The 24,736-nt window shown below is 40.6% G+C and overlaps 1 protein-coding gene across 1 annotated transcript in view; it reads left to right on the top strand.

Annotated features, from left to right (window-relative positions):
* Gabrg3 (gamma-aminobutyric acid type A receptor subunit gamma3) overlaps nt 1-24,736 on the top strand; it is a 574,107-nt gene that overhangs the window by 1,374 nt on the left and 547,997 nt on the right. Inside the window, exon 2 of the mRNA XM_004872184.3 lies at nt 4,524-4,672. Coding sequence (XP_004872241.1) covers nt 4,524-4,672 — 149 coding nt within the window. The remainder of the gene's footprint in view (nt 1-4,523; nt 4,673-24,736) is intronic.

The raw sequence follows: 24,736 nt of genomic DNA, 5'->3' as shown, positions 1-24,736 counted from the left end.
GATTTCTGAGGTATTTAATTCTGTCTCTCAGGCTGGACCTTCAGGCTGCCTATGCTTTGCAAAGCACATTGCCTCCTGGCTCTCTGTTAGACTCCCCCATCCCGAATCTCAGCACACCCCTGTTCTCAACTTCTCAATTTCCTGTGTCTGGGAATTCGAGAATTAGACAGCATCTCCTTGGGTTCCAAGCCCTGCTGCTGTCAAAGGTCTTTGTTTGCATTGGTATTTGTGAAACACCAAGGAACTAAAAAGACAGTAATAAATGCTAGGACATGTGGCTGGGTCCCCTACTTTTACTGACACAAGTGCTTACCTTAAAAAGAAAACGCTTGGCCTCCTCTCCAAGCCACGTCTTCGTGGAGTTGATAGTGCGAAAGCAAATTCTGCTGGAGACTCACAGACAACTCTGAGGTGGAACAATTGGACCTTGCGGCCAGAGTCCTTCCTGTGTGAGGAGGGAGCTGGTAGAAAGATGGAAATGGGTGTTTTGAAGTTGATTGACCCTGGGGTTCCTGCTTAGAGGCAAGCAGCACCAGACACAACATCTGGGCCTGGAGTCACTTGACCTTTCTCATGCAACTAACTAAAGGAACCGAGCAGTTCAAGGCTAGGTAATCAGCTGTGTAGATCTGTATTATTAACATTCTAGAAGGATGCTCAGTGGGAAGATATCTCAGTCTCACTAGAAGTGGTCAGGTTTGTGGGAATTCCCAAGGGCACATAAAATTGTTTCCTCAGCAAAGCCAGATGTGCTGGTTTTAATGTGTTCTCTATCTGGGGTCTCAGCTGTGGTAATCATGATTGCATACCAGTTGAAAAAACATGCAAATGTTATAGGAATTGGATTGCTGTATCTTTCTCCTTTGAAAAAGTCTTTGTTCTTTGAATGGGTTTTACATACGTGTGAAATAATCCGATGGCCAGTTTCTTCTTTCAGAACTGTTACTCATTCTGAAAGGGCTTTCATTTCCATTCTGGAATACTTTCATGGTAGGGAAGAGCCTTGGAAAAGGCTTTGACAGGCTTTGTGGGTGAGTTACTCTGATTGGAGTGTGGTGGGCTTTCCATCCGGACACCCAGCAAAATGCAGTAAGTCACACTTAGACCTTAGTGATGCATTAAAGACGCTCAGCTGCTTCCTGAGATTTATTAGCTCCTTTTAATGTTTGAAAATACATCAGGCTTTATCTCCTTCTGGATGAAAAGAAGGTGTAAGGCATGGAAATAGTGTCTGAGGGTTGGCCAGTTATTTGACAATGACAATACATCACTGATTTATTTTTAAGAAAAAAGCTAATTGCAGTAATGCTGCCTAGGATGTAACTGTCCAAGTGACAGAATGCTAAGGATTATTTATATGTAACCCACTTATGATTTAGGAAAAAGAAAAATTCAGTTTTATCCACCCTCTATTGGTTCCATGAGGGGAGACTTGGTTTTCCTCACAGCAAGCGTCTTCCTGTGGAGCTTGATGTCTGGCACTAGCAATGTGCAAGGCTTCTGGTGCATCTGCACAGTGGGGAGAGAAGCACAGAGCTCCCAGCTGAGGGGACAAGAGCATCTAGGCCTCCTCTGCCCATGGTCAGAGCAACAGAGCCGGAGTCCAGGTGTACCTCCTCAACGGGTCACAGAAAATGCCCTCTCCTTTCCTTTCTCTGTGCTTCCGCCCTCCACTGCCTTTGCCACTCAGGAGGAAGCTTATGCAATTTCAGGAAAACATTCACCACTAGAGGGAGAATTAGACTCATTATGATACCTGTTATTGGAATAGCTCAAAGTAATTTTGAGCAAGGAAGGCTGTTTGTATAGAGGATGAGGAGTTGGTGGGTGTGCTCAGTCTGTGCACCTGTGACCCGTGGGGCAAGAGAAGATCACAGAGCCTGGGGCCCGTGATCGGGTTTTATAGTGGTGAGGAGGTAGAGATCGGGAGAAGGGGCAGAGAAGGGAAGAGAAGGGGGAAAAGAACGGAGGGAGAGAGAGGGCAGGGTGGGAGGACGGTGAGAATGCTAGAGCAGCCGGCAAGAGAACAGCGTGCTGGCTGAGGTGGTAACCACAAATGCATACTAGTTGAAAAAATGCAGACGTTATAGGAATTGCATTGCTATATCTTTCTCCTTTGAAAAAGTCTTTGTTCTTTGAATGGGTTTTACAGAAGTGTGAAATAATCTGATTCCCAGATTATTTCTGATTTCACTTTCAAAATTGTTATTTTGAAAGGTGTGCTGAGATTGTCGTATGATCATATGATCCCACTGAGGGAGCTCCCTTTCTTTCCATGTCCCCGGCTCAGTTGCACAATTGCCAGGTCCTGTGGGCAGTGCTTGGCTCCCAGTCATTTATCAAAATGCTTCAAACTCCTAGGTTTGCAAGATGGCAATATTAACATTCCTGATACTGCTCCTGATAACATGTTTTAGAGCAGTGTCTAAAATTCCATAATATTGTTTGTAAATTTAAGTTTTACAAGTAGTGAAATTCAGCATATCACTTTTAAATGTATGTCTCAAATGTTATTTATACATTTCTATTGATGGTGAATGTTCAGTGTGAATAAAAATCCACAGAAATTTGTAGGCTGTGTGGATGATTAATTTGACCTTCTAGCCAAGACATTCAAGAAATAGAGTTACAGTTTAACAGTAACATGGGAAGAAAAACTTAAGTAGAGAAGTCATTGTGCAGGGAATAGGCTATGCACTCATGGTGAACATCTCATATACATGTCACAGCCAGACCTTCATATCTATGAGTTCTTCAGATCTTCATATCTTCATATCTGTGAGTTCTGCAGTTGCAGATTCAACCAATTGTGGATTGAAAATAGTTTGAAGGATTGTGCTGAACATGTATAGACATTTTTTTCTTGTCAGTATTCTCTAGACAGTATTGTACAGTGACTATTTATATAGCATTACAGTGTACCTGGTGTACGTGATCTAAAGATAGTGTCTATTAGGGTTATAATAGACATATCTGGCCTTTTCCTACAGTTGGCTTGAGCATCCTTGAGTTGTGGTACCCATGAAGGTGGGTTGTGGAGCTAACCATAGGAAATAAAGACACCTGTATGTTCATCCAGATTTAGACTGCTGATCATTGCTCTAATTGATGCTACAGCTTGTTCAAACTCATAAAATTTATGTATATAATATATTGACACATCTATATATGCATACACACATAATACATAAATTATTCTAAAGATTTAAATGAAGTAGATGTACTGAACTTTAAAATGTACTTTTTATTAATTTTATATTCATTATAAATCATATAGAGAATTCCAAAAATTTCCTTTAGAAAATATACATCCCAGAGCACCCGTCTGGTGACATGGTCCTGACAGTTTGGTTCCTATCTGGGAATTTGGATATAAATGAGCTCATGTCTATTCAGAACCATTCTACCTCAGTGCAATTTTGTATTCTTTTCTTTCTCCTCTTCTGTGAAGAAAAATATCAAGTTCTGCACACTGACAAACTAGAATCTAGGTGTTTTGCTTGTTTTGTGAGCTCTCTTGCCCTGCCAGTAGTGATCCACGTGCAAGTAAATTCTTTTTCTAAGGAGAAAGAGACTGGCTTCTAACGCTGAAGGGCTGTGGCTGAGCTAGCCTCCCTCACTGCAAACACTGGCTTGTCATCTCCAGGCCTCTCCATTGATGCACTCTTGTCAGTGAATATCCCCAGCAGAGCAGTCTCTAGTCAGCAACACATGAAACAGTTTCTGAGATGTCCAAGCATTCATTGGGACCTGCTTGTTAAAAACCCAAAATATAGCTTGAGATCAGCCTAGAACATTTGAGACCCTGTCTCAAAACCAAAAACACTGCCCAAACCAAAACTGATATGTTAAAGACATACTAGAGAGATTTTAATTCTTAATGTCTGCATTAGCCTGCAACAGATGAATCCAATTTGTGTTGGCGGAGGCCAGTGAAATTGCCAGAGGGTGTTCCCCAGTCACAAGTAGCACCTCTGCTGCTGTCCCATACATGAGTGCTGGCCAAGCAGGCACCCTCAGAATGTCCACACGTCTGCCTCCACCCCCACCCCCAGACTCCAGTCTCCAAGAGAAGCACAGTCAGAACCAGCTGTTTTCAATGAGTCCATTCTGTGAATTCCGCTCTTACCTTCAGCTAGAATGAGGTCTTTTCCCTGGGAGAGAAAACAACATGAGAAAGTAAACCTTGGAAAACCTTTGAAAGGTGTGTGTCTTGATCCTGAGGGGTTTCCAAGGTGTGTCCAAGAATGGCTCACTGGCTGCTGACTGATCTGACATAGGTTTCCATGTCATGGGGCCTATAGCTTAACTGTGATATTTAATGAAAACAGTATGCTATGTTTATAGCAGCTGCATTCTTCCTGTTTCTTTTTAATTTTATATACAACATATGGAGATGTGCTTAGGGTCATGGGACTTTCTACTCATTTCCATGGTATTAGAAAGGACAAATTGAAGGCATGGTGTCTCCAGGAAGAGCCCTTGCTGCAGTTTATGTGTTGTTTTTTGTGTCATAACTACAGGTCCAGAAAAGTGGAAGAGGATGAATTTGAAGATTCTTCATCAAACCAAAAATGGGTCTTAGCTCCAAAATCTCAAGACACTGATGTGACTCTCATTCTCAACAAATTGCTAAGAGAATATGATAAAAAGCTGCGGCCAGATATTGGAAGTGAGTACTGTTTGTTATTCCAATAGAAAACAGAATATGGTGATGTGTTTTTGAAGTATTTATTTTTAAATAATTATAAATTCAGAAAGTCTTGCAAAGATAGTGGAGAGAGGCCTCTTGGACTCATCACACAATTCATAACTTCAGTGTGGTAGTGAGGCCAGGGGGTTGACATTGGTATGACGTGTGTGTGTGTGTGTGTGTGTGTGTGTGTGGTTCTATCACGTTTGTCACTTGTAAATTTGTATAACTGCAGTGAAGATCCTCAGCTAGTTCGTGACCGTAGAGATCCCCTCTTGCCATCTTCTTATAGTCATATCTATTTCTGTTCTCCGAATTTCTAACAACAGCCACTAATTTGTTGATGATGGCTATATTTTTGCCATGTTGAGAATATTATGTGTGGAATCATCCACTTTGGAGATTGATTTTTTTTCCGTTCAGCAAAATTATTTATATTGCATGTGTCATTAATTGATTTTTTTGCTGCATAGTCTTCATGCTGTACATGTACCACAGTTCATCGTTCATCTATTGAGAAACATTTTGATTGTTTCCACTTTTATCTATACACATAAAATGATTATATTCACATGCATACTGGTGTTTTTTTGTGCTGGAATAAAATTTTATTCTCTAGGATATATGCCCAGCAGTATGACTGCTAGAATGGATGTTTGAAGTGTTTTTTCAATTTTTTTTCTTGTAAATATAAATTCACTTTTCAAACTGAGGTAATTTATGGGGGTGATGTGATCATTCGATATGTGTATGTATTACATGATGTTTAGAACACAGTAAATTTATCGTCATTCATTATTTTGTTATGGTGAAAATATTCAAAATTCTCTCTTCTAAGTTTTCAGAATATGTGGTGCATTATTTTTACCTGTAGTCACCTACGGTGCCGTGTCACACTCCCAGCTGTGACTTAGCCCCCCGTGCTTAACCTCTCCCCGTGCCACCTTCTCCCTGCTCTCTCCAGTCCTGCTTTCTACTCTCTCTCACCATTCTTCTCTCAGCTTCTCTTTTTCAGGGAACTCAAACTCCTTTCCAAATGACTATAATGTTTTCTATTTGCAGCCAGCGATATCTGAGAAACTCAGTTCTCTCTGTTCTCATCAGCTATTGGTATAGCCATTATTTTTTTGTGTTAGCAAGTGTAATAGGTAAATACTTAATAGGCTGATAGGCCATTGAGGTCTTAATTTGTACTCCCTGATTGTTAGTGATAGTGATCACTCTGTCTTGCTTATTTCTCATCAGTATATCCTTGTCATTGAAACACTCCTTTATGTTTTACAAGTTGGATTATTTTGTTTCTTATTTTACATTTTTACTGCGCAGTATTAAAAATTCTCTATACATTCTAGAGTCTTTGTCAGATCTCTAGCTTGTCATTTTATCCTCTCAATAAGAACTTTCACAGGGGAAGATTTTAATTCTGATGAAGACCAATTTATTTATTTTCCTTTTATGGAGAATGGTTTTGGAGTAATCTTTAAGAACTTTTTAAGATGTTCTAATTCCTGAGGATTTTCTTCTAAAAGTTTTATAACTTTATGTTTTACATTTTAAATCATATGATTAAGTTAATTTTGTATAAAATCAAGGTATGAGAATTGTGATCTATCCCTTTCCCCATCTCCAGCTATGTCACCACAAGTTATTGAAGAGATAAATTTCTTTATTGAAATATATTTATTCAGTTTTCAAAAATTCATTGTCCTTACTAGTGTGGAGTATTTCTGGATTCTCTGTTTAATTTGTCTGTGTGTCTGTCACTCTGTCCGTGCTTCATTTGATTACTGCTGGTATGTAATACTCTTGAAATTGAAGAGAGCAATTCATCCTCTTTATTCTTCTGCACTCTTGTAGTTCATTTGCTTTTATATAAATTTTAGAAAAATATTTCCTATATCTAAAAGAAAAAAGTCTTTTTTTTTTTTGGTACCGATGATCAAACTCAGGACCTTGTGCTTGCGAGGGAGGCAGCAGAACCACTGAGCTAAATCCCTGGCCCTAAAAGAAAAACATCTTAACCCAATGTGGTGGCACAGGCCTGTAGTCCCAGCACTGGGGAGGCTGAGGCAGGAGGGTAGCCAAGAGTTCAAGGCCAGCCCAGCTTGGGGCCGGGGATGTAGCTCAGTGGTTCTGCCGCCTGCCCTGCAAGTACAAGGACCCGAGTTCGATTTTCATACTTAAAAAAAAAGACCAGCTTGGACCACACAGTGAGACCCTGTCTCAGGCCACTAATTAGTAAATAAGTAAGTGAAGAAAATCTTATGGGGACGTTGGTGAGAATGATGTTATTAATATATGTCCGTTTGGAAAGAACTGGACATATGTACTATGTTGTCTGCCAATCTATGGACATATATGTCTTTCATATATTTAGAGATCTTCTTTAATGTCTTATATAATTGATTTCTAGGGGATAACAGTTGAATCCGATAATAATTTGTTGGATTAACACTGAAGTACTTTAATTTTTTGGATCATTCTAAATGGTAGTTTAAAATTTTTTAATTTTACTTTTCCTATGTTCATTGCTACTCTGCAGAGACAGAATTGATTTTTGTGTGATGTGTCTTCTGACTTGTTGAAGGTTTAGTAGTTTTATAAGTATTTTTTCTGATAGGTTTCTTATGATTTTCTGTATATAGCATCATATCATCTATGAAAAGTAGAATTGTATTTCTTCTTTTCTAATCTGTAATGTTTTCTTTTCTTGCCAATTGCTGGGGCTAGAACTTGTAGCACTCTGATGAATAGCAGTGGTGTGAGTGGATGTCTTTACTTCATTCTAGATCTAAGGGCAAGGTGTTCTGTATTCTACCATATGGGTGAAATGAGATGGAGGTACTCTGTATATGTTTTTTATCCTTGTGGAAAACTTCCATTAATTTCTAGTTTTCTAAGAGACTTTTAAAAATCATTCATGAGCATTGAATTTTGCCAGATATTTTACTGCATCAATTGATATAATCATGTGATTTTTTTCTTTTGCCTTAGTATGGCTGATTGCATTGATTGATTTTTTTCCAATATTGAACCACTGTTTTGTCTGTGGTAGTAAGTCTACTTGGTCCTGCCAGTTAATATCTTTTTAAAAAAATTCTCTTTTATGTATTGCTGAATTCAATTTGCTAATATTTTAATGATTTTTTATATATGTACATGAAAGCCATTGGTCTACAATTTTCTTTTTTATTTTCTTTCTTCTCTTTTCTTTTTTCACTTGTTTTTTGGTTTGGTTTTGGTGTCAGGTAACACCAACATCATAAAATCCGTTGAGATGTGCTCCTTCATCTTTTGTTTTATGAAACAGATCATGGATTATGTAAAAATTTGTGTCACTTCTTCAAATACTTGATGGGATTATCCAGCAATACCTTCTAGGCCAGGAGATTTCTTTTTTGGAAAGTTTTTAAAATTACAGATTCATTGGTTTAATGAATATAAGTGTACTCAAAGGATCAATTTCATGTTAAGTAAGTGATGGCTTTTTTTCAAAAACTTGTTCCATTTCTTGCAAGTAGTCAAATTTGGGCATGTAGAATTATGATATCTTTTGAACATCTGCAGGGCCTTAGTAACTTCCTTGTTTCCATCTGATATTGGTACTTTGGGTTATCTTCCTTTTTTATTAGTCTTGTTAGAGGTTTGTTATTCTAATTTTCTCCAAATATCGACTTTTTACTTCATTATTTTTCTCGATGGATTTTTTGTATCAGTTCCATTATATTTTCTTCTCTATATCATTGTCTTCCTTCTTTTTGCTTTTATTTTGGGTTTCTTCTTGAAGTAGAATTTAGATTCTCAATTTTAGACTATTTTAATGTAAGTATTTGGTGCTCTAAATTGCCCCCTCATCCCACAAATTTTGATATATTGTATTTCTATTTTCATTTAGTTTAATGTAGTTTTTATTTCCCGTGAGATTGTTGTCATTAACTCTTGGGTTACTTAAAAGTATATTTTTAGTTTCAAATGATTGGAAATTTTATTTTTCCTGATTTTGATTTCTAGTTTCATGGCATTGTGATTTGAGCATATACTCTTTATCAGTTCAGTTCTTCCAGTTTTGAATGTTTGATTTATAGCCCAGGATATTGTCAAGTTTGGGAAATGATCCATGGGCATTTGAAAAGGATGTATATCCTGCTGCTTTTGGTTGGATTACAGCCTCCCACTTGAGAGTATAGTTGAGTTCTTTTATATCTTCAGTTATTTTTTGCCTAGTTTTCTCTTGTTTGTCTTGATGGATTAACAATGGGGTAGACTGAAAATAGATTTTGGTCCAAGACAAGAGTGGTGTGCTTGGTTAGGAGAGGTGGTATATACAGTTGTTAGTACAGGCCCACACTGCACTCATGGGAATGGTAAGGGAATAGGAGGGTCATTGCAGATACAGCTTTTTTCCATTGGATGCCCCCAGGCTATGGTTTGTTTCTTTTCCATTGAGCTCTGTTAAATATACAGCCCAGCAGCTGGTCAGCCTTCACCCTTCCTTAGCTATACTGTTTCTCCATATTTTCAAGCCCAAGGTGCCAGTTTAGCTGGAGAAGGATCTAGAACTACCCTGATTCCAGTAGGCTTAGAATTTCAAAATCCTTGTGGTTAGAGTGGGGAGATTATACATACGTGTCTAGTGCAGTGTTGGAGAGGTAATGTCATCTCTCTGTGCCTTAGTTGCCTCTTCTGTGCAGTGAATGAGAGGAACCACATACTCTTCAGCTGCCTTCAGATTTAAAATATTTATTCTGTAAGGATACATTTAAATTACCATTGCACAAGGTTCAAAAATTTAATTGTCACCCCATTTTCCCCATGATAATTATGTGAGTCTATTCAGTGCGAAGAGTTTGAAGCAGTTGTATATTTACATGGAAAGGGATGTTTTAGAAAATAGTGCTAATTTCCTTACTGTCAGACACTGCAGTGGACCTTAAAAACAGTAAGCAAGAATCATTCCTTTCACTTGTAAGCAAATTTAGTCCAGTTGATACTTTGCATATCAAGGGCTAGGATTCATTGAAGCATCTTCCATCACAGTGTCATCACGTTTATCCTCTGTGCTGGGAAACTGGACATGAGTAAAAAGTGGGTGATCTCTGCCTCTCTCTCATATGTCTCTGCTCCTATAGTGAGGTCACTTAACCACTGTGCTATTTATAGAAAATGCAAGGCAAGCCTGTTCAGAATCAGAGCAAACCCCTCACCCCATGCAGACATAACACTACACTTGGAATGTGATATACTAATGTTCTGTCACGTGCAACAAGCAAGCAAACAAACAATTCATAGTCCAGAATTTTACAATAGCTCCCTCCTATTCATAGGAAGAATATTGCACGACCCCCAGTGGTGCCTAAAACTGTGCATAGTACTCAACTTTGAATGTTCTATGTTTTTCCTTCTACATATATATTTAGGATGATAAAGTTTATCCATAAATTAAGACATAGAAATTAACAATAATAAAATACAATTATAGAAATATATTGTAATAGAAGTTATGTGAATGTATTCACCTGTTTTTGCACAGAGACTGTCCACAGATAACTGAAACTGTGAAACGCAAGACATTGGCTAAGGGAGGTCTATGTATTTTCCCATTGTGTACATAGAAAACTGTGACTTTTCCAAATAAAATAGCCCACATACACACTAGGCATGTATGTTTCTTTTAAAGTAGGTGGCTCTTCTAAAGCATCCTGTCACTTGGTCTTCATAAGTCATTGCCTTACAGAAGAGCTCTATGCTGCCTGAGTGAAGAGTCTTTAAAAAAATTAAACAAAAGCCATTACTTTAACCTTCCATCCTGGACATTGTCATGATACTTGAGACAACTCAAGATGCCTATTACTGTCTTATTTAAATGCTAGATAGAGTTTGATTGGCAGAACCCAGCAACTTGCTGATACTCAACTAGAGAATAGTAACTGTCTAAGAATAGCAACCTGGTAAAAAATACTGAATTAGACACCATTTTCTTTCATGGCCCAGAAGGGCTCTGCTTTAAAGGTATATTTGTCAGAAAAATCTGAATTCTTTTTTTTTTGTGATTCTTTAAAAAAAGACTAGCCTACTTTCACAATCATTTTGGGTCCTGTATCAGTCAGTGCTTACTAGAGAAATAGATTTGATGCAAGATACACAAATATATAAGAATGTACGAGATCGGCTTACATTGGCTGCCCAGAAAGTTAGGTGTGGAAGAGTGCAAAAGGTCTGTCTGGGCACTGGAGATCTGCAGGATCCAGTCAAAGGCCCAGAGCTCAGTGTAGCGTCCTGTGTGAGTCCGTAAGGACCCTGAAGTGTCTGCAGTGGAAGGCTGAAGGGTCTGGGATGGAGGTTGAAGAGTCTGCACTGCAAGCCAGGAGACCACATCCAAGGTGAAGGTGAAGACTGTCGCTCCTCTGAAGAAACAGACGTGCACCTTCCTCCTTCATTTCCCTTTTACACCATTCTGGCAGTAATCCTCCCTAGGGTTGGTCTTCCATGCCCAGAACTGTGCTGAACCAATTTAGTTGGATGTTTCTACTCAAGTTGACACAATCAGTGAGCTACAACAGGTCTTCATTGAGGTACAGTGATCTGAAATGTACATACGGTGCAGCATATGGATTTACTGTGAGTTTATTGGAGTTGCCGGTTCATTTGCTCACAGTCTTCTTACTTCCTCCAATAGCCAATCAGTTGGTGGATCCTGAGTGTTCTTTCTGCATCAAGCTTGAACTAGCCCCTGGGAAAGCTGGGGAGCAACATTTGGGGTTTGCTGATGGTGAGAGACAGGAGAAGGTCATCTTCAGATAGCACTTCAGAGTAGATGTTGGAAATCCCACTCTGGAGCAAATTGAGGCTGTTAATGTGAAATCCATGAAAATTCTATTTTGCTTCTGGGATAAAGTCCGAGCACCCTGGAATGACACAAAGAGGCAAGCCATTATTTTGGCCCAACCCACTTCTGAGCTTCCTTTCCACACACTCTGAGTCCCATCCAGGATACCACACCTCCTGTTTTTCTCATGTGCACTCTTGCTGTTGCGGAGTGGCCTTAGCCCTTTTCTCCCACTTCTACACTGAGCTCTCTTGCACCTTCTCCAAACCTAGATGTGATCTTCCAGGAGGATCTTTCCTGCATGGCCTGGCCTTCCCTCACCTCCCCACCAGAGCAAATCCTATGTGTCTTCCTTGAGCTTCCTCCAGCATCAGTCTTTCACCTTTAAAACAGGACTTGCAAATTTTGAAGTGTTGCCTTGAGTATGAGCTGATATGATGTGGCCACAGAAGTGTGTCAGCAACATTATTGCTTACTTTACACAATCCACAGCTGAGAAAAAGGTCCTATCTTTACTTATGGATAGTCCCCACTTCCTAACTTGAGATGCATATGTGAATGTTGCAGTTTTCCAACATATGTAGTTCAAGTACAGCCCCAAGATCCAACAACAGAAAATACATTAAATGTCTCACCACTGTTACTGTGAACAATAAGTAGATGGAATCGCACTGACTTGCTCATGTTAGGTGAAAGTAACATCTGTATGGAATCGACTAGTTTCCATACTACAAGTTGTGATAATTATGTTTTTGAAATTCAGACTACTTTTCTTAGCTATTATCTTTCTTCAACTTGTAAGTTGTAGATGTTTCTCTTTTAATTTCTCTCTGTAACTGTACATCACTTTGAGCAGAGCTGAAGCCATATCCTTTACTGGTTCAAGGTTGTGTTGGATGTCATTTGTCTTGGGACAGGTCTTGTCTTGTGAGCTAGGAAAGGCCAAGGGAGGATAAACTTTTAAATAAAAGACTCACGGAAAAGAAGGAAAATGACCAAAGTGTTTGTCTCTTCCATCAGTGTTTCAAGAAATTTGAGTCACTCTCTTGAACATAGATTATTAAGCTATAAAGAATTCCTTGTTATTTGCAAAATCTGTGTACAATATCATGCTGGGAAAATACAAAGTTTTTCATTGACTTTTAAAGGTGAATGGATATTCTGATGATGTGGGCAGGGCGTAGAAATGATGAATGGATTAATTTAATTCAAGAAAACTACCCGAGTAATCTCTTGGCTATGCCCATGGATAGAGGGCATAATGCTCTGCTTCTCCTCTCCAAGTGTTTCTGTATCTGAACTTCTTTCCCAGAAGAGGGATAGTGAGTCATAACTGGCCCTGTTTTCTTTCCATGCACACTTTTTTTGTGTGTGTGCAGAGTCCTGGCCCTCCTCTCCTACCAGATGTAGTCAGTGAATGAGTGGTGCAGTGTCTGCCTTAGGTCTTTATGCACCCCAGCAGCTTTTAGGGCGTGTGCCCCTCTGTGTGTCCCAGGTCACTGCCGTCTCTGCCTAGCTGTGCAGCCTGTGGGTTTGTAAGGTGTCCCTCTTGCTTCAGAGGTCCATCTGGCCCTTCACCCTGGGCTGGGGCAGTTGCAGCTAGGGTGTACTCTTGATCACCTTGGGAGATGGGGACACAAACAGATCAGAGAGCTGTGTTAGCAGTAGGCAGAAAAGGGGTTGTTGAGCAGTCCACTGGATTTAACACCAGCTCTTTCAGACCCAGGCTCCTCAGAAAACCACATGAGACTGTCCTGACTTCTCTCCTCAGTGGGTGGGACCCCCTTGTCCTTCCCGGCCTGGGCTCACCTGTGCTTTAACTTTTCCAGGTGTCTCTGACTACTCTGCTCCCTTTATGAGACTGTCTTGTGGCTGTCTCCCAACTACCCCAGAAACCTTGAAGTATAGTTGTTCTTAACTTTGATTCCTAGAATAGCTCAGTCTTAAACAATTCAAATCTTCCCCAAATGGCTCCTTATTAAGCATTCCCAAATATGGTGGGTGCTGCACTGGATTTCTTTTCAAGCTCTAGCCTGCAATGTGGAAGGAGTCACTTTCAGGGTAAAATCCTACACTGTTTTTAACGTTTACAGTAACTGTGGGCTTTTCTGGGGCCACCACTAATGGCACAATCTGTATTTTCTCCCTGGATCTACTGACCCTCTCCAGGCTTGCCTTCTGTTTGCAGAGACAAGACCCATCCCCAGGAGCTGGGTTAATGTTTCAGACTGCTTCATTCTTTTCTCTGCATTGTCTACAGTTTCTCTGTGATTTCTGGTTTTCCTGTAGCTCTTTCTTGATTTGGGACTCTTCTTTTTTTTTTTCTTTGCTACGTTATTTTCCAGGTGTCTCAACTCCAGGCCCTAAAGAGACTGTGATGTGCTGAGAGCCTGAGCTCCACCATCTTCCTCTCTGAACTCACTGCTTTTTGAGAGGAAAAGGCTACATTTACAGAATCCTCAGGCAAGGAAACTCTGTGGAGATTTGGGTGCTTTAAGGTCATTTCTGAGCATGACTATTGGGATTCTATATGCCTTGTTTACTACTAACTGAATTCTTTACCTAAACTTGGAAAATTTCATGCTATGATTTTGGTCAAAAAAAGTTTTTATATCTTTTGTGCTGTCTTTTGATCTTTCTTTAACTCCTCTAATTCTTAGGTTACTTTTCTTTGAATCAGCTAGCAACTATTGGATCCAGTTTCCATTTGTTTTTTTAGGTATTCCTGAGTACACTAAATGGTCTTTTGTACCAGCCCTCTCCTTTAGTTCTGAAACTCACCTCACATTGGACATTTTTGCTGACCACAGTTTCAGTCCAACTTTTATATCCTGGATTTCTGTTTGATATCTTGTCATGGTCTCTAGCTCATTAGTAAAATGGTCATTCATGTCTCACATCATCTTGGTTAGTTCACCCAACCTTTTGTTTTTGTCTTTTGCTGTGTCACTGCTCACTGTAGCAATTAACTTTCTTATCTGTTTCATTACATCATCTTTGAACTTGTTGAACATCTTATTGATCTGTTTGTTTTGGTTCTTCTTCATAGATTTCATACATTTGTGGTATCCCTTCATACATTTCAACTATTTGTTTTTTACTTTCTCTTCTTCAGTGCCAGTAGGATCAGCTTCTTGGATTTAAGAGTTTTGGAGACATCTTATTGCCTTGTATTCTCCTGTTTCTATTTGTGTGTGCCTGCATGTGCATGTGTGGGCACATGTGCACATGCTGTGGGTTGAGGATCAATTAGAGTAAAAAAACTATCACTGTTACGGACATCTCTTTCATAAATATGTGCTTCTCAATGATGTTATATTGGGTTTTGTTATGGCTTATATCTGGATGTCCCCCCAAAGCCTCATGAGTTCATAGGTGGGGTTTTGGGGAATAACTGGATCATGGGTGTGATGCTGGATCATGGGTACATATGATACTGAATTAGTCCACTGATTGGCTTATCATAGTTCTGGGTGTGGTTGATGGATTTACTGAAGGAGGAAGTCTTACCCTAGATGTGAGTGGTAGCACCCAATAGGCTTGTAGTCTAGATAAAATAAAAAAGGAAAGAACAAGGATGTCTTGTTGCTTCCTGCTTGCCATGCCCATCTGCCATGCTGCCTTGCATTGGACCCAGCCAACTATGGACTGAAACAAATTATGAGCCAAAGTAAACCTTTCCTCCTTTAAATTGTGGGGTTCAGGTACTGTGTTTCAGCAATGAGAAACTAAGATGGCTTTGGTTGTGTTTTGGTAGTTGTATACCTCTTCACCCTATTCCACCTACATAATAGGATTACACCTACTCACCACGTTGGAAGGAGAGAACCAGTACCAGTTGTGTCAGCAATTACAGAGCCAACCATATATCAGCCATGCACTTTAAAACTTATTTTAACAATTTCACCCTTTTTTAAGTGACCCTTAAAGACTGTGGTGTATTACTACTGACAGGTAGATGGGATGTTTAGCGTTGGGGGAGGAAAAGGAAGGAAGTAGATCAGAAAGAAGAGAAGGGAAAAAAGATGATAAAAAAGACAAAAGAGGTTGATCTTTGTTGATACTATTTTATAGGTAGCATATAGGACTTTTGTAGAAGAGATTTAAGAGAATACTTGTGGGAGTTGTAGAAGGGACACAGGGGGAGGGAAGTATAATTGGAGACTGAAGGACCTGTTAATATGCTGATGGTAAGCTTGTGTTTGAATCCTCCAGACACAGGGAAGGTAACCCTGACTGCTCGTGAAAGGTACTATTTAGGTTGAAGTACTGGTTAATACTTATTTTACTTTTCACGTATACAGACACCTCCCATATATATATACTAGATGAAAGGAGAGAAAGGAATGGGAGAGGAGAAAAAAACCCCAAAGCCCAAAGTTACAAAAACATAAAGTGGCTTCTCAGCTCTGTTTACCCTGCAGTCTGAATTCAACTAGTGAGTTCTTCCCCTACATTTACAAATTGAGAAACTGGTTTGTACAGGGGTCTGCACACTCCACAGGGAGTCACTGAGTCCATGAGGTGCCTTTCTCTTCCTTTCTCAGACTACAGCCCAATCCTGAGCTTCCTGAGCCAGCCTCTCCTGTGATTCATTCTCTTGCCTGGCAGTGAATGAAAAGGCCCGGGGTGTGGAGAACATCTGAGCCCCCACCGCTCTGCAGCCCAGCCAGGGGTACTTTCAGGTTGCCCCTGTGGGCATGGCTAGTGGAGGCTTTGGCCTTTGACTTAGGATTGGACACTTTCAGTTGAGTCAAAGGGGGAGGATGCAGTGGTTGAGCCTGTACCCAGGCTTTTACTCATTTCCAGAAGGGCTTTTTTGATTTCTCCTCCTTTACATCCTACATAATTCCCGTGCCCCTGTGTCCCTCCCTTTCTATAAGGCTCTGGCCAGTGCAGAGTTAAACCACACTGTCTGGGTAAGCTGCATCCCCAGCTCTTTCCTGCATCTCTCTCTCTCTGCACCCCACAAGGCTCCCTTTCCTGCGTGAACTCTGTGGTGCCCTACACTGGCGTGCTTTGCAGTGTTTGGCTGAGAGTGTGGGGAACAGTGGGTGGCCAGCCAGATGTTCTGTGGACACAGAGCTGCCCGTGTCTGGGAGAACAACAGGCAGTGCTTGTTCTGGTGCTGCTCCAACTGCTTTTCTCCCTATTCTCCTGTCAGACCCTGTGACTCTGACTTCCTGTGCCACTGTTCAGTGATGTCTAGCTCTAGGTCCCCACTCAGTGTCCTACCCTTGTTCCTCACTCTTCCAAAGGCCCCCAGTGCTGGCTATCTGCCCTTGACACTGTGGCTTCCAGTTTCTCTGGTGACCTAATATCTGAATGTCTGGCTCACTGGGCTCCCTCTCTAGGGGGACAGAGAGTGGGTTAGGAGCCTGTCCCAGGGGTTGTGGCCTCTGCTGCATGGTGAGGGCTCTTCCTCAGAAGGCTAGGTCCACCCCTGTGATGGTGTGTTCACAGCCAGGAACGTGAAGGGTACTGCTTCCCTTTCTGACCGACACTGGACTTGGTCTGGTGGGCTCCCTTGGGGGGCGTCTCCATGCCTGGTTGGGTTTGCCTCCTGTTGCTGAGTCCCTGCACCTCCCAGGGGGCCTCCTCTGCACCTGCACCGCTGCCTCCTCAGTGAGCCACAGTGCAGTCCCCTTCAGCTTTCACTATGGAGTGCAGAAGAGCAGGTGCGGAGGGAAGTGTGTTGCTGCAGTCTCCCAGGCAGAAGACTGGCGTCCCGGCCTCCTGCTCCACTGCCGCGAGTGCCCACACCCTGCCCTGCTCAGAGCACAGGAAGATGACCAACAGAGCCTCTTGTCCTCAGGCTTGCTGGGCCTGGACGCGACCCCGGGGCGCTGGTGGACGTGAACTCAGGTGACACAGACACATGCCCAGTGGCAGGGTGGGGGAGGCTCCTGTCCACTCCAGGTCCTGTTCCTGGATGAGGAAGGGAGAGGAAGTAACCTGACAAGGATCATGACTCTGACCTCTGGTAAGTCAAGAGTGAGTTTTGTTACAGATAATATAGTTCAGAACTGCAAAGAACACTAACAAATACAGGTTAAAGTGTGATTAAAGTTTTTTTTTTCCTTTGGTTTTGTTTCTCGAGAAAGGGTCTCATTATATATTAGGTTGGCTGGGAATTTGAGACCCTCCTGCCTCAGCCTCCTGAATAGCTGGGACTATAAGCCCACCTGTTTTAAATTTTTTAAGTGGAAACAAACATATATTTATGAGGTACTGCATGATGTTTTGATACATATACACAATGTGTAATGTGCAAATCAGGGCAAGCATATCTGTCTCCTCAGACAGTTATCATTTCTTCATGGGGAAAAGTATTCAAAAGCCTTTCTTCTAGATTTCTGAAATGTACAGTTCATTATTTTATCTCCTTATATACAGTAGACACCAGAAATTACTTCTAAGTATAACTGACTACCCACTGATCAACCTTTCCCCTCCTGTTTGGTTCCTCTCGCCGAATACTGGTCATTATCATTGTCTTCAAAGCTTCTGTGAGGTCAACATTTTCACATTCCAATGTATGAGTGAGATATGATTTTCAAACACGTTTTTTCCTGTGGCTCTTTGATATCTTTCAGTGGAAAATTTTAACATATTTGTCCTGTCACGGAACTCTAAGATGAGTGCTTAAGGACTCCAGGTCACAGGTGTGACGTAGAGAGAGAACTGGATTATGGTAGAATAGGGAGGAAGCCTCCCATCCCCTTCCTTCGAGCTGGTCCTGTGTCTGCAAATGGAGCAGGGCTTTAAGAGTTCTAATTGGAATATTCCGTTTAGATTTTACCATGTGTTAAGGAAAGACTTAAAAATAATCAAATGTTTTATATATGATGATTGATAATGTAGACTACTGTCTCCCCCTGATTGTTTCCATATTTAAGAATATATGTCCAGGGCCGGGAATTTAGCTCAGTGGTTCTGGCGCCTGCTTTGCAAGGGCAAGGTCCTGAGTTTGATCCCTGGTGCCCCCCAAAAAAGAATATATGTCCAAAGAAGAGGGAGCTGGAAATGGAGCATTAGGTATTTTGGGTCCTTCAGTCCAGGTTACACTGATGGCCCACAATCTAATTGCCCTAAGATTGTTAGTGATAGTTGGATTATCTCTGACTACCTGTCTTAGTCACTTTCTTTGTCACTGGGACAAATACATGATTCTCCCAGCTTAGGGGAAAATGTTTGTTTTGGCTCACAGTTTTTAGACAGTTTAATCCGTAATCTGCTGGCTCCAAGGCAGAAAAGGCCTGGTGGAAGGGCCTGGGAAGAGGACAGCTGCTCATCCCTGACAGCCAGGAAGCAGTGAAGGGAGCAGCTGGGATGGGGATATGCCCTTCCAGGTCACGGCCCCAGTGACCCGTATCTTCTCCCCAGACCCCTCCTCTACCAGCACATTCAATTCTGAACTTTTCGGTGGATGAGTCCACTCATGAGTGCAGCACCCCCATGACCCAATCTCCTTCCCAAACCCAGCCTTTGAACACGTGGGCCTTTTTGGAGACATTGTAGATCTGAACCATAACAGCATTCCAAGTCCAAATAGCCTTTTATTTCCTTAGCGCACATCAGGTATCCCTGCAAAATGTACCTGTAGCTTGACTTCTCTAGTCTTCCCCCAAATCCACGCCTAACGGGCAAACCAGTGAGTTGTCTCCATCCAGCAATTGCAGTATAGCCAGAAAATAATTCAAACGTATCCACCTTGCTCTCAGAACAGATGTGGGAGGAGAGGAAACAGACATTGTTAATTGCTGTGCTTGAAGTAAAAGCTATTACTGCAGAAGTAGTTAACTGATTCTCCCACAAAGTTAATTCAAATGTGGAAGGGAGGTGGAGAACAAATTTTGTGGAGTAATTATACCTGTCTCCTCTATCAAGACTAATTAGACATCCAAGGGCCTCAGGGTTAAGCCCTCATCTCTACATTTGTTGGCAGGTGACTATTCCCCTCATGTCCCCACATTAACAGGTGAAGATCCTCACACATGTGAGCTCTAGGGATCTTACTATGGGGTCTCTATGCTGAGTCCTGTGCAAGACAAGGCTGCAGTAGAGCCACCTAGCCATTTAGATCCTTCAGAATTTGTGTAGGATTTGTTTTTCTTACAAGGAATGTATGAAGTGGTTTCATTGCAGAAATATATCTATATCTATATCTATATATATTTAGATATATATATCTATCTATATCTATATATATATTTAGATATAGTATATATATATCTATATATCTCTATATATTTAGATATAGTATATATATCTATCTATATATCTATATCTATATTTAGATATAGTATATATATCTACATATACTATATCTATATATCTATAGATATAGATATATTTGGTAAATCATTGAAATTACATGATCCTAAGTATAATCTAGTGACTTTGGCTTGACTTGAATATTCAATTAAGTTCTTGGAATAACAAATAATGGATTCCCTATGTTTATTCCTTACCACTCCTGGAATTAGGGAAAATTGCTGAAAGTGGATTAGAGAATGTTTGGAGGAGAAAGGATCCAGTCTCAAATAATGAGGTTTTCCACCAATTACCAGGAGATTCACTCAGAAAACCATAGGTTCCTAAACCCATATGCAAGCCCTGCTGTAAGAATTACATATACAGCTAATAACTCCAGCCCATACTGAGGTAGTGGCAAGTCAGATGCCTTCCTGCTGTTCTTCCCAGACCCACACTGTTTTTGCTTCTGCCCAGTGTGGCTCATGTGAGCTGGAAGAACTCCTTCAGACAGCTCCACTGTCACAAATGCTTTGTCTTCTAGTGAGATTTTGTCCCAGCTGTCTGCATTTCATCAGTCTGTAGTTAACACCTGGATATACAGTATTTTCCAGACCCTTTATAAAGCATTGCCTTGGACATACGATTTGGGTGTTTGTTCTATTAATTACCTAGGAGTGACCAAGGTAGATGTAAAGATTATAGTTTCCTAGAAGGAATGTTGTGGTTTGGAGAGATCCTAAAGGAGATTTAGCCCAGCACTTGAGAAACTTGGCATTGCATCAGAATTGCCTGGCAGAACCCAATTGTGGATGTCAAGTATTGTGTCCTAGTGATCGGAAAGCTTACTAGCATAGAAAACTGGTACCAGAAAATGGGGCTGTTGCTGTGACTGTACTTGATCAGGTGGTTTACAAGCCTTTGGAACTGGTTTGAAAAGATTTGGCAGTATAAACTAGAAAAACTCTAGAATCCTGTATGTAGAGCCTGATAGATGATTCTGGTCAGAGTTTAGAGGACCAGACTGCTGACAGGAATTCAGACAGTGAAGACTAGGCTCAGGAGGTGCTAGTTGGGAATGAAGATTCTGTTGGGAGATGGACTAGGGCCATGCATGTTACATGCTGGGGGAAAAAAATTATCTACATTTTGCCCCTGCCCTGAGACTGTAGGAAACTGAGATTAAGGACAATGGAATAATTAAATGAGTGAAAGAAGTTTCAAGGGAGCCCAAAATTCAGGGAATGGCATTGTACTGTTGGCTATTTTTAGCCAGATTTATAATGAAAATTGAGGAAGAAGCAAAGCAAAGATGTTTGAAAACTTAAATTTTGGCCCTAAAGAAACCATTCATAAAGTTGTGGCCAAAGCATTGTGGCTGCTGACAGGATTAGGACCATTAAAAAGACATCAAATGGGACAAGAAAGATGTCTTGAGGGCATTTTAGGAATCAAAAAGACCCCACCCATCAGAGGCTCAAGAGTGCAAAAATGTATGTTTCATTTGAGAAGAGATTCACTGCTTGAGAAGAGCTCCTAAGGAACTGGTTCCCTGGGATTCACTGTGCTTAGCTATCAAGGTAAGTACTCGTGCAACCATGGTCCAAGACCCACCTTCCACATGTAAAACCATTATCCTAGACTCAGAGCCTAGAGAAGTGGGGACTTCTGCTGTCTCAACTGAACATACCCAGCATGAAGTACCTGAATAGAATTTTTGTAAAATGGATTTGGGGGGTAGGGAAGAGGAAGTATTGTGTAGTTCATATGCCATAGACCAGTGGTGGTGAACCCGTGGGATGCTTGTTGTTTTTCTGTTAAGACAGAAGATGTTAGTGTATGAGTTGATTTTTCTAAAATAAAACCTCAGTATTCAGGTTTAACTGTAATGTTGGCACTTCATAATAAATAAGTGGGCTTTGGGTTGCAGTTTGGCACCTGTCTCTAAACAGTCTGCCATCACTGCCATAGACTATACCTGTCATTACCATGATATAGTATTTTTTTGAATAAATATTTCTTTATTTGCCATATTCACATAGAACAATTTTAGGGACTTTCTGTACTTTATAAAAAATAATATTATCCAGTTAAGTAGCTGTTACTTTTAGAAGAGGGTCTACTGAACTTTTTGTTCTGTCATTCTGGAAGCCCTTCCTCTTGCCTTCATTTTTGATACATGATTCTGATTTAACAGCCTTTCTTTTCTTTCATAACTTTAAAGACAGTTCTCCACTGTCTTGTTACTTGCATTGTTTCTAATGAAAAATCTGCTGTCAAACCTTCACCCTTTGTATTTCATGTGTTTTCATTCATGGGTTCTTTTAACCTTTTCTTTTTATTACTGGATCTGAATAATTTCATTATGACATGCTTCAGGATAGTTTTCTTAATGTTTCTCATTCTGCAGTCTCCTTGAACTTGTTGAATTTATGAGTTTATACTTTTCATGCATTTAAAAAATTTCAGCCATTATTTTGTCAAATATATTTTTTTATTTTTTTCATTTCTCCTGTCTTCACATATTTTGGAGTGCATGAAATTGTTCTACAGCTTGTTGATATTCTTCTAATTAATATGGTTTCTTTTCTATATGTGTTGCAGTTTAGATGATTTCTTTTGCTGCATCTTCAAGTTCACTACTTTTCTAACTCCTTGTCTAACCTACTGTTTATTTTTTCCAGTGTATTTTCTCACTTCAGATATCTTTTTCTTGATCTCTAGAAGTTTGTTATAAGTCTTATTTGTATCTTTCCTGTCTCTAAATTGTTGAATGTCCCAATTTTTGAACATATAATACAGCTAATAACTCTGTTCAAATATCTGTCTTACTTTTCTCATTGCTGAGACAAAATGCACAACACCCAAAGTTAAAGAGGAAAGGCTTATATTGGCTCACAGCTTGTAGAGGTTTCAGTCCTTAATTAGCTGGCTCCAAGGCAGAGTGGCATGGCAGAGTATTGCAGAGGAGAATCAGTTCATGGCAAGCAGAAGGCAGCAAGACAGCAAGTAGCAAGCTACAAGCGACAAGCAACAACAAAAACCTTCTTTATGTCCCTTATATTATATCCAGGCTCCATGCTGTTAGGACGGGTAGGACTCATACTGAAGGTGGGCCTTCACAATTATCCATACTCAAAACTATGCCAAACCAATCAGTGGACTAATTTAGTAATCGCACACCCTTAATCCCAACATCACACACTAAATCCAGCCACCTCTGAAAATCCAGCCACCCATCTATGACTGCATGAGGCTTTGAGAGGGACATGTAGACACAAGCCATAACATTCTACCTCTGGTACCCCAAAGACTCATGTACATCCCTTTATGTAAAAGGCATTTAGTCCATTTCTTTAGAGTTGCCAAAGCCCTAACAGTTTCAGTATTGCTGAAAAGTCCAAGTCTAAAGTCTCCCCTGAGAGGTAAGGCAAACTCTTAGCTGCAAGCCCCTGTACAAATGAAAAGAAAGTTGAACACTTCCAACACACAATGGCATAAGATAAATATTTCTATTCCAAAAGGTACAAATAGGTAGATACAAAGGAATGTGACCAAAGGACATCCAGAATCTAGCAGGGCAAACATTAAGTCCTGTAGTTCCATGTCCAACATCCAAAGGAATCTATGGCAGGATGTGAACTCCAAAGGGCTTGGGTGGCTCTGCCCCTATGGCACTGCCAGTGGTTGTAGCTCCCACAGTTTTTCTCTTGGGCTGACTTTGCTTACTTCTTACAGCTTTCCTCAGATGATGCATACTCCTGGCTTCTTTAATCTTCTAGAGTTTCCACTGAACCTTCAGCTCACACTCACAACTTCACAGGCTCCCCTCTCAGGGGCATGCTGCCTGGCCTCTCAGGCCTTCTGAAATCTAGGTGGAAGATTTCCTGACCCCACAACTCTCATTCTGAAGGCACCTAAAACCACTACCACACGAATGATGCCAAGGTCTCCCACCAGTGGAGAATTAACCAGGCTTCCTTCTCTCTTTGCAGTAGGGATTGAGTGCTTAGGGACAACTTCCCTAGGCTGCCACCATTCTGTAACATGATTCTCTGGAGCTCTCTTCTCAAAGCAAAATCTTTCACTTTTGCAATTTTGAAACTGCAAAGGGTGGAGTCCTGCTGGTTCTTGTGATATCCTCAGGCCATCTTTTCTATTGTTGTCTTCTGAAATAGTTGGCTTTTTCTTGCTACTCTTTTCAGCGACCAGTACCTCTTGTGTTCCATCTTTGCAGGCTGCAGCTGTACTGGGATTTTCTTTCTGGTCAAACTTGAAACATTTTAAATCATTTTGGTTGGCTCTTTGCTCTTGATTCTCAACATAAACCTGGGTAAAAGCTCCCAACAGTAGCCATGGGACTGCCTCAACATTAGACTGCCTTGAAATTTCTTCTGCCAGATTAATGAATCTACTGCCCTTAAATCTCAGTCTCAGACAAAGTCAACAAAGTAGTGAAGAAGCAAACCAGCAAGCTGTAAGCTACAAGTGAGAACCAGCAACCTTCTTTCTGTCCCATGTTATCTTACTCAGGCTACCTACTCTTAGGATGGGTAGCACTTACACCCTTAATCCTAGTATCACACCATAAATTAATCCAAGCATCACATCTTGGATCCCAGCATTGCAAATGCTAGATCCAGCCTCCTCTAGAAAACCCCACCTGTGACTACCTCAGGCTTTTGGGGGACATCGAGACACCAATCATGACAGTGTCCTTATTTGAAATTTTAATTGTATTAATTCTGTTTTGGATACTTGATTTTGTCATTTTTATCAGTCTGGGTTAGTTTTTCTTCATAATTTTTCTCCTAAGTTGTGTTTTTCTAATTTGTTTCCCTGTTTGTCTTTTTTTGCATTTCAGACATGATAAATTTTATCTTTTTGACACCTATAAATATTCTTTAGTGTCATTCAGGGATACAGTTAATTTACTTGGAAGCAATTTGATCATTCAAATC

This window comes from Heterocephalus glaber, unplaced genomic scaffold, assembly GCF_053883595.1.
Source record: "Heterocephalus glaber isolate CG9 unplaced genomic scaffold, H.glaber_assembly_v1.0 deba00001531, whole genome shotgun sequence".
In the NCBI taxonomy this organism is placed as follows: Eukaryota; Metazoa; Chordata; class Mammalia; order Rodentia; family Bathyergidae; genus Heterocephalus; species Heterocephalus glaber.
Note: the sequence above shows the minus strand (reverse complement) of the source record. Positions and strands in the feature narration are given on the sequence as shown.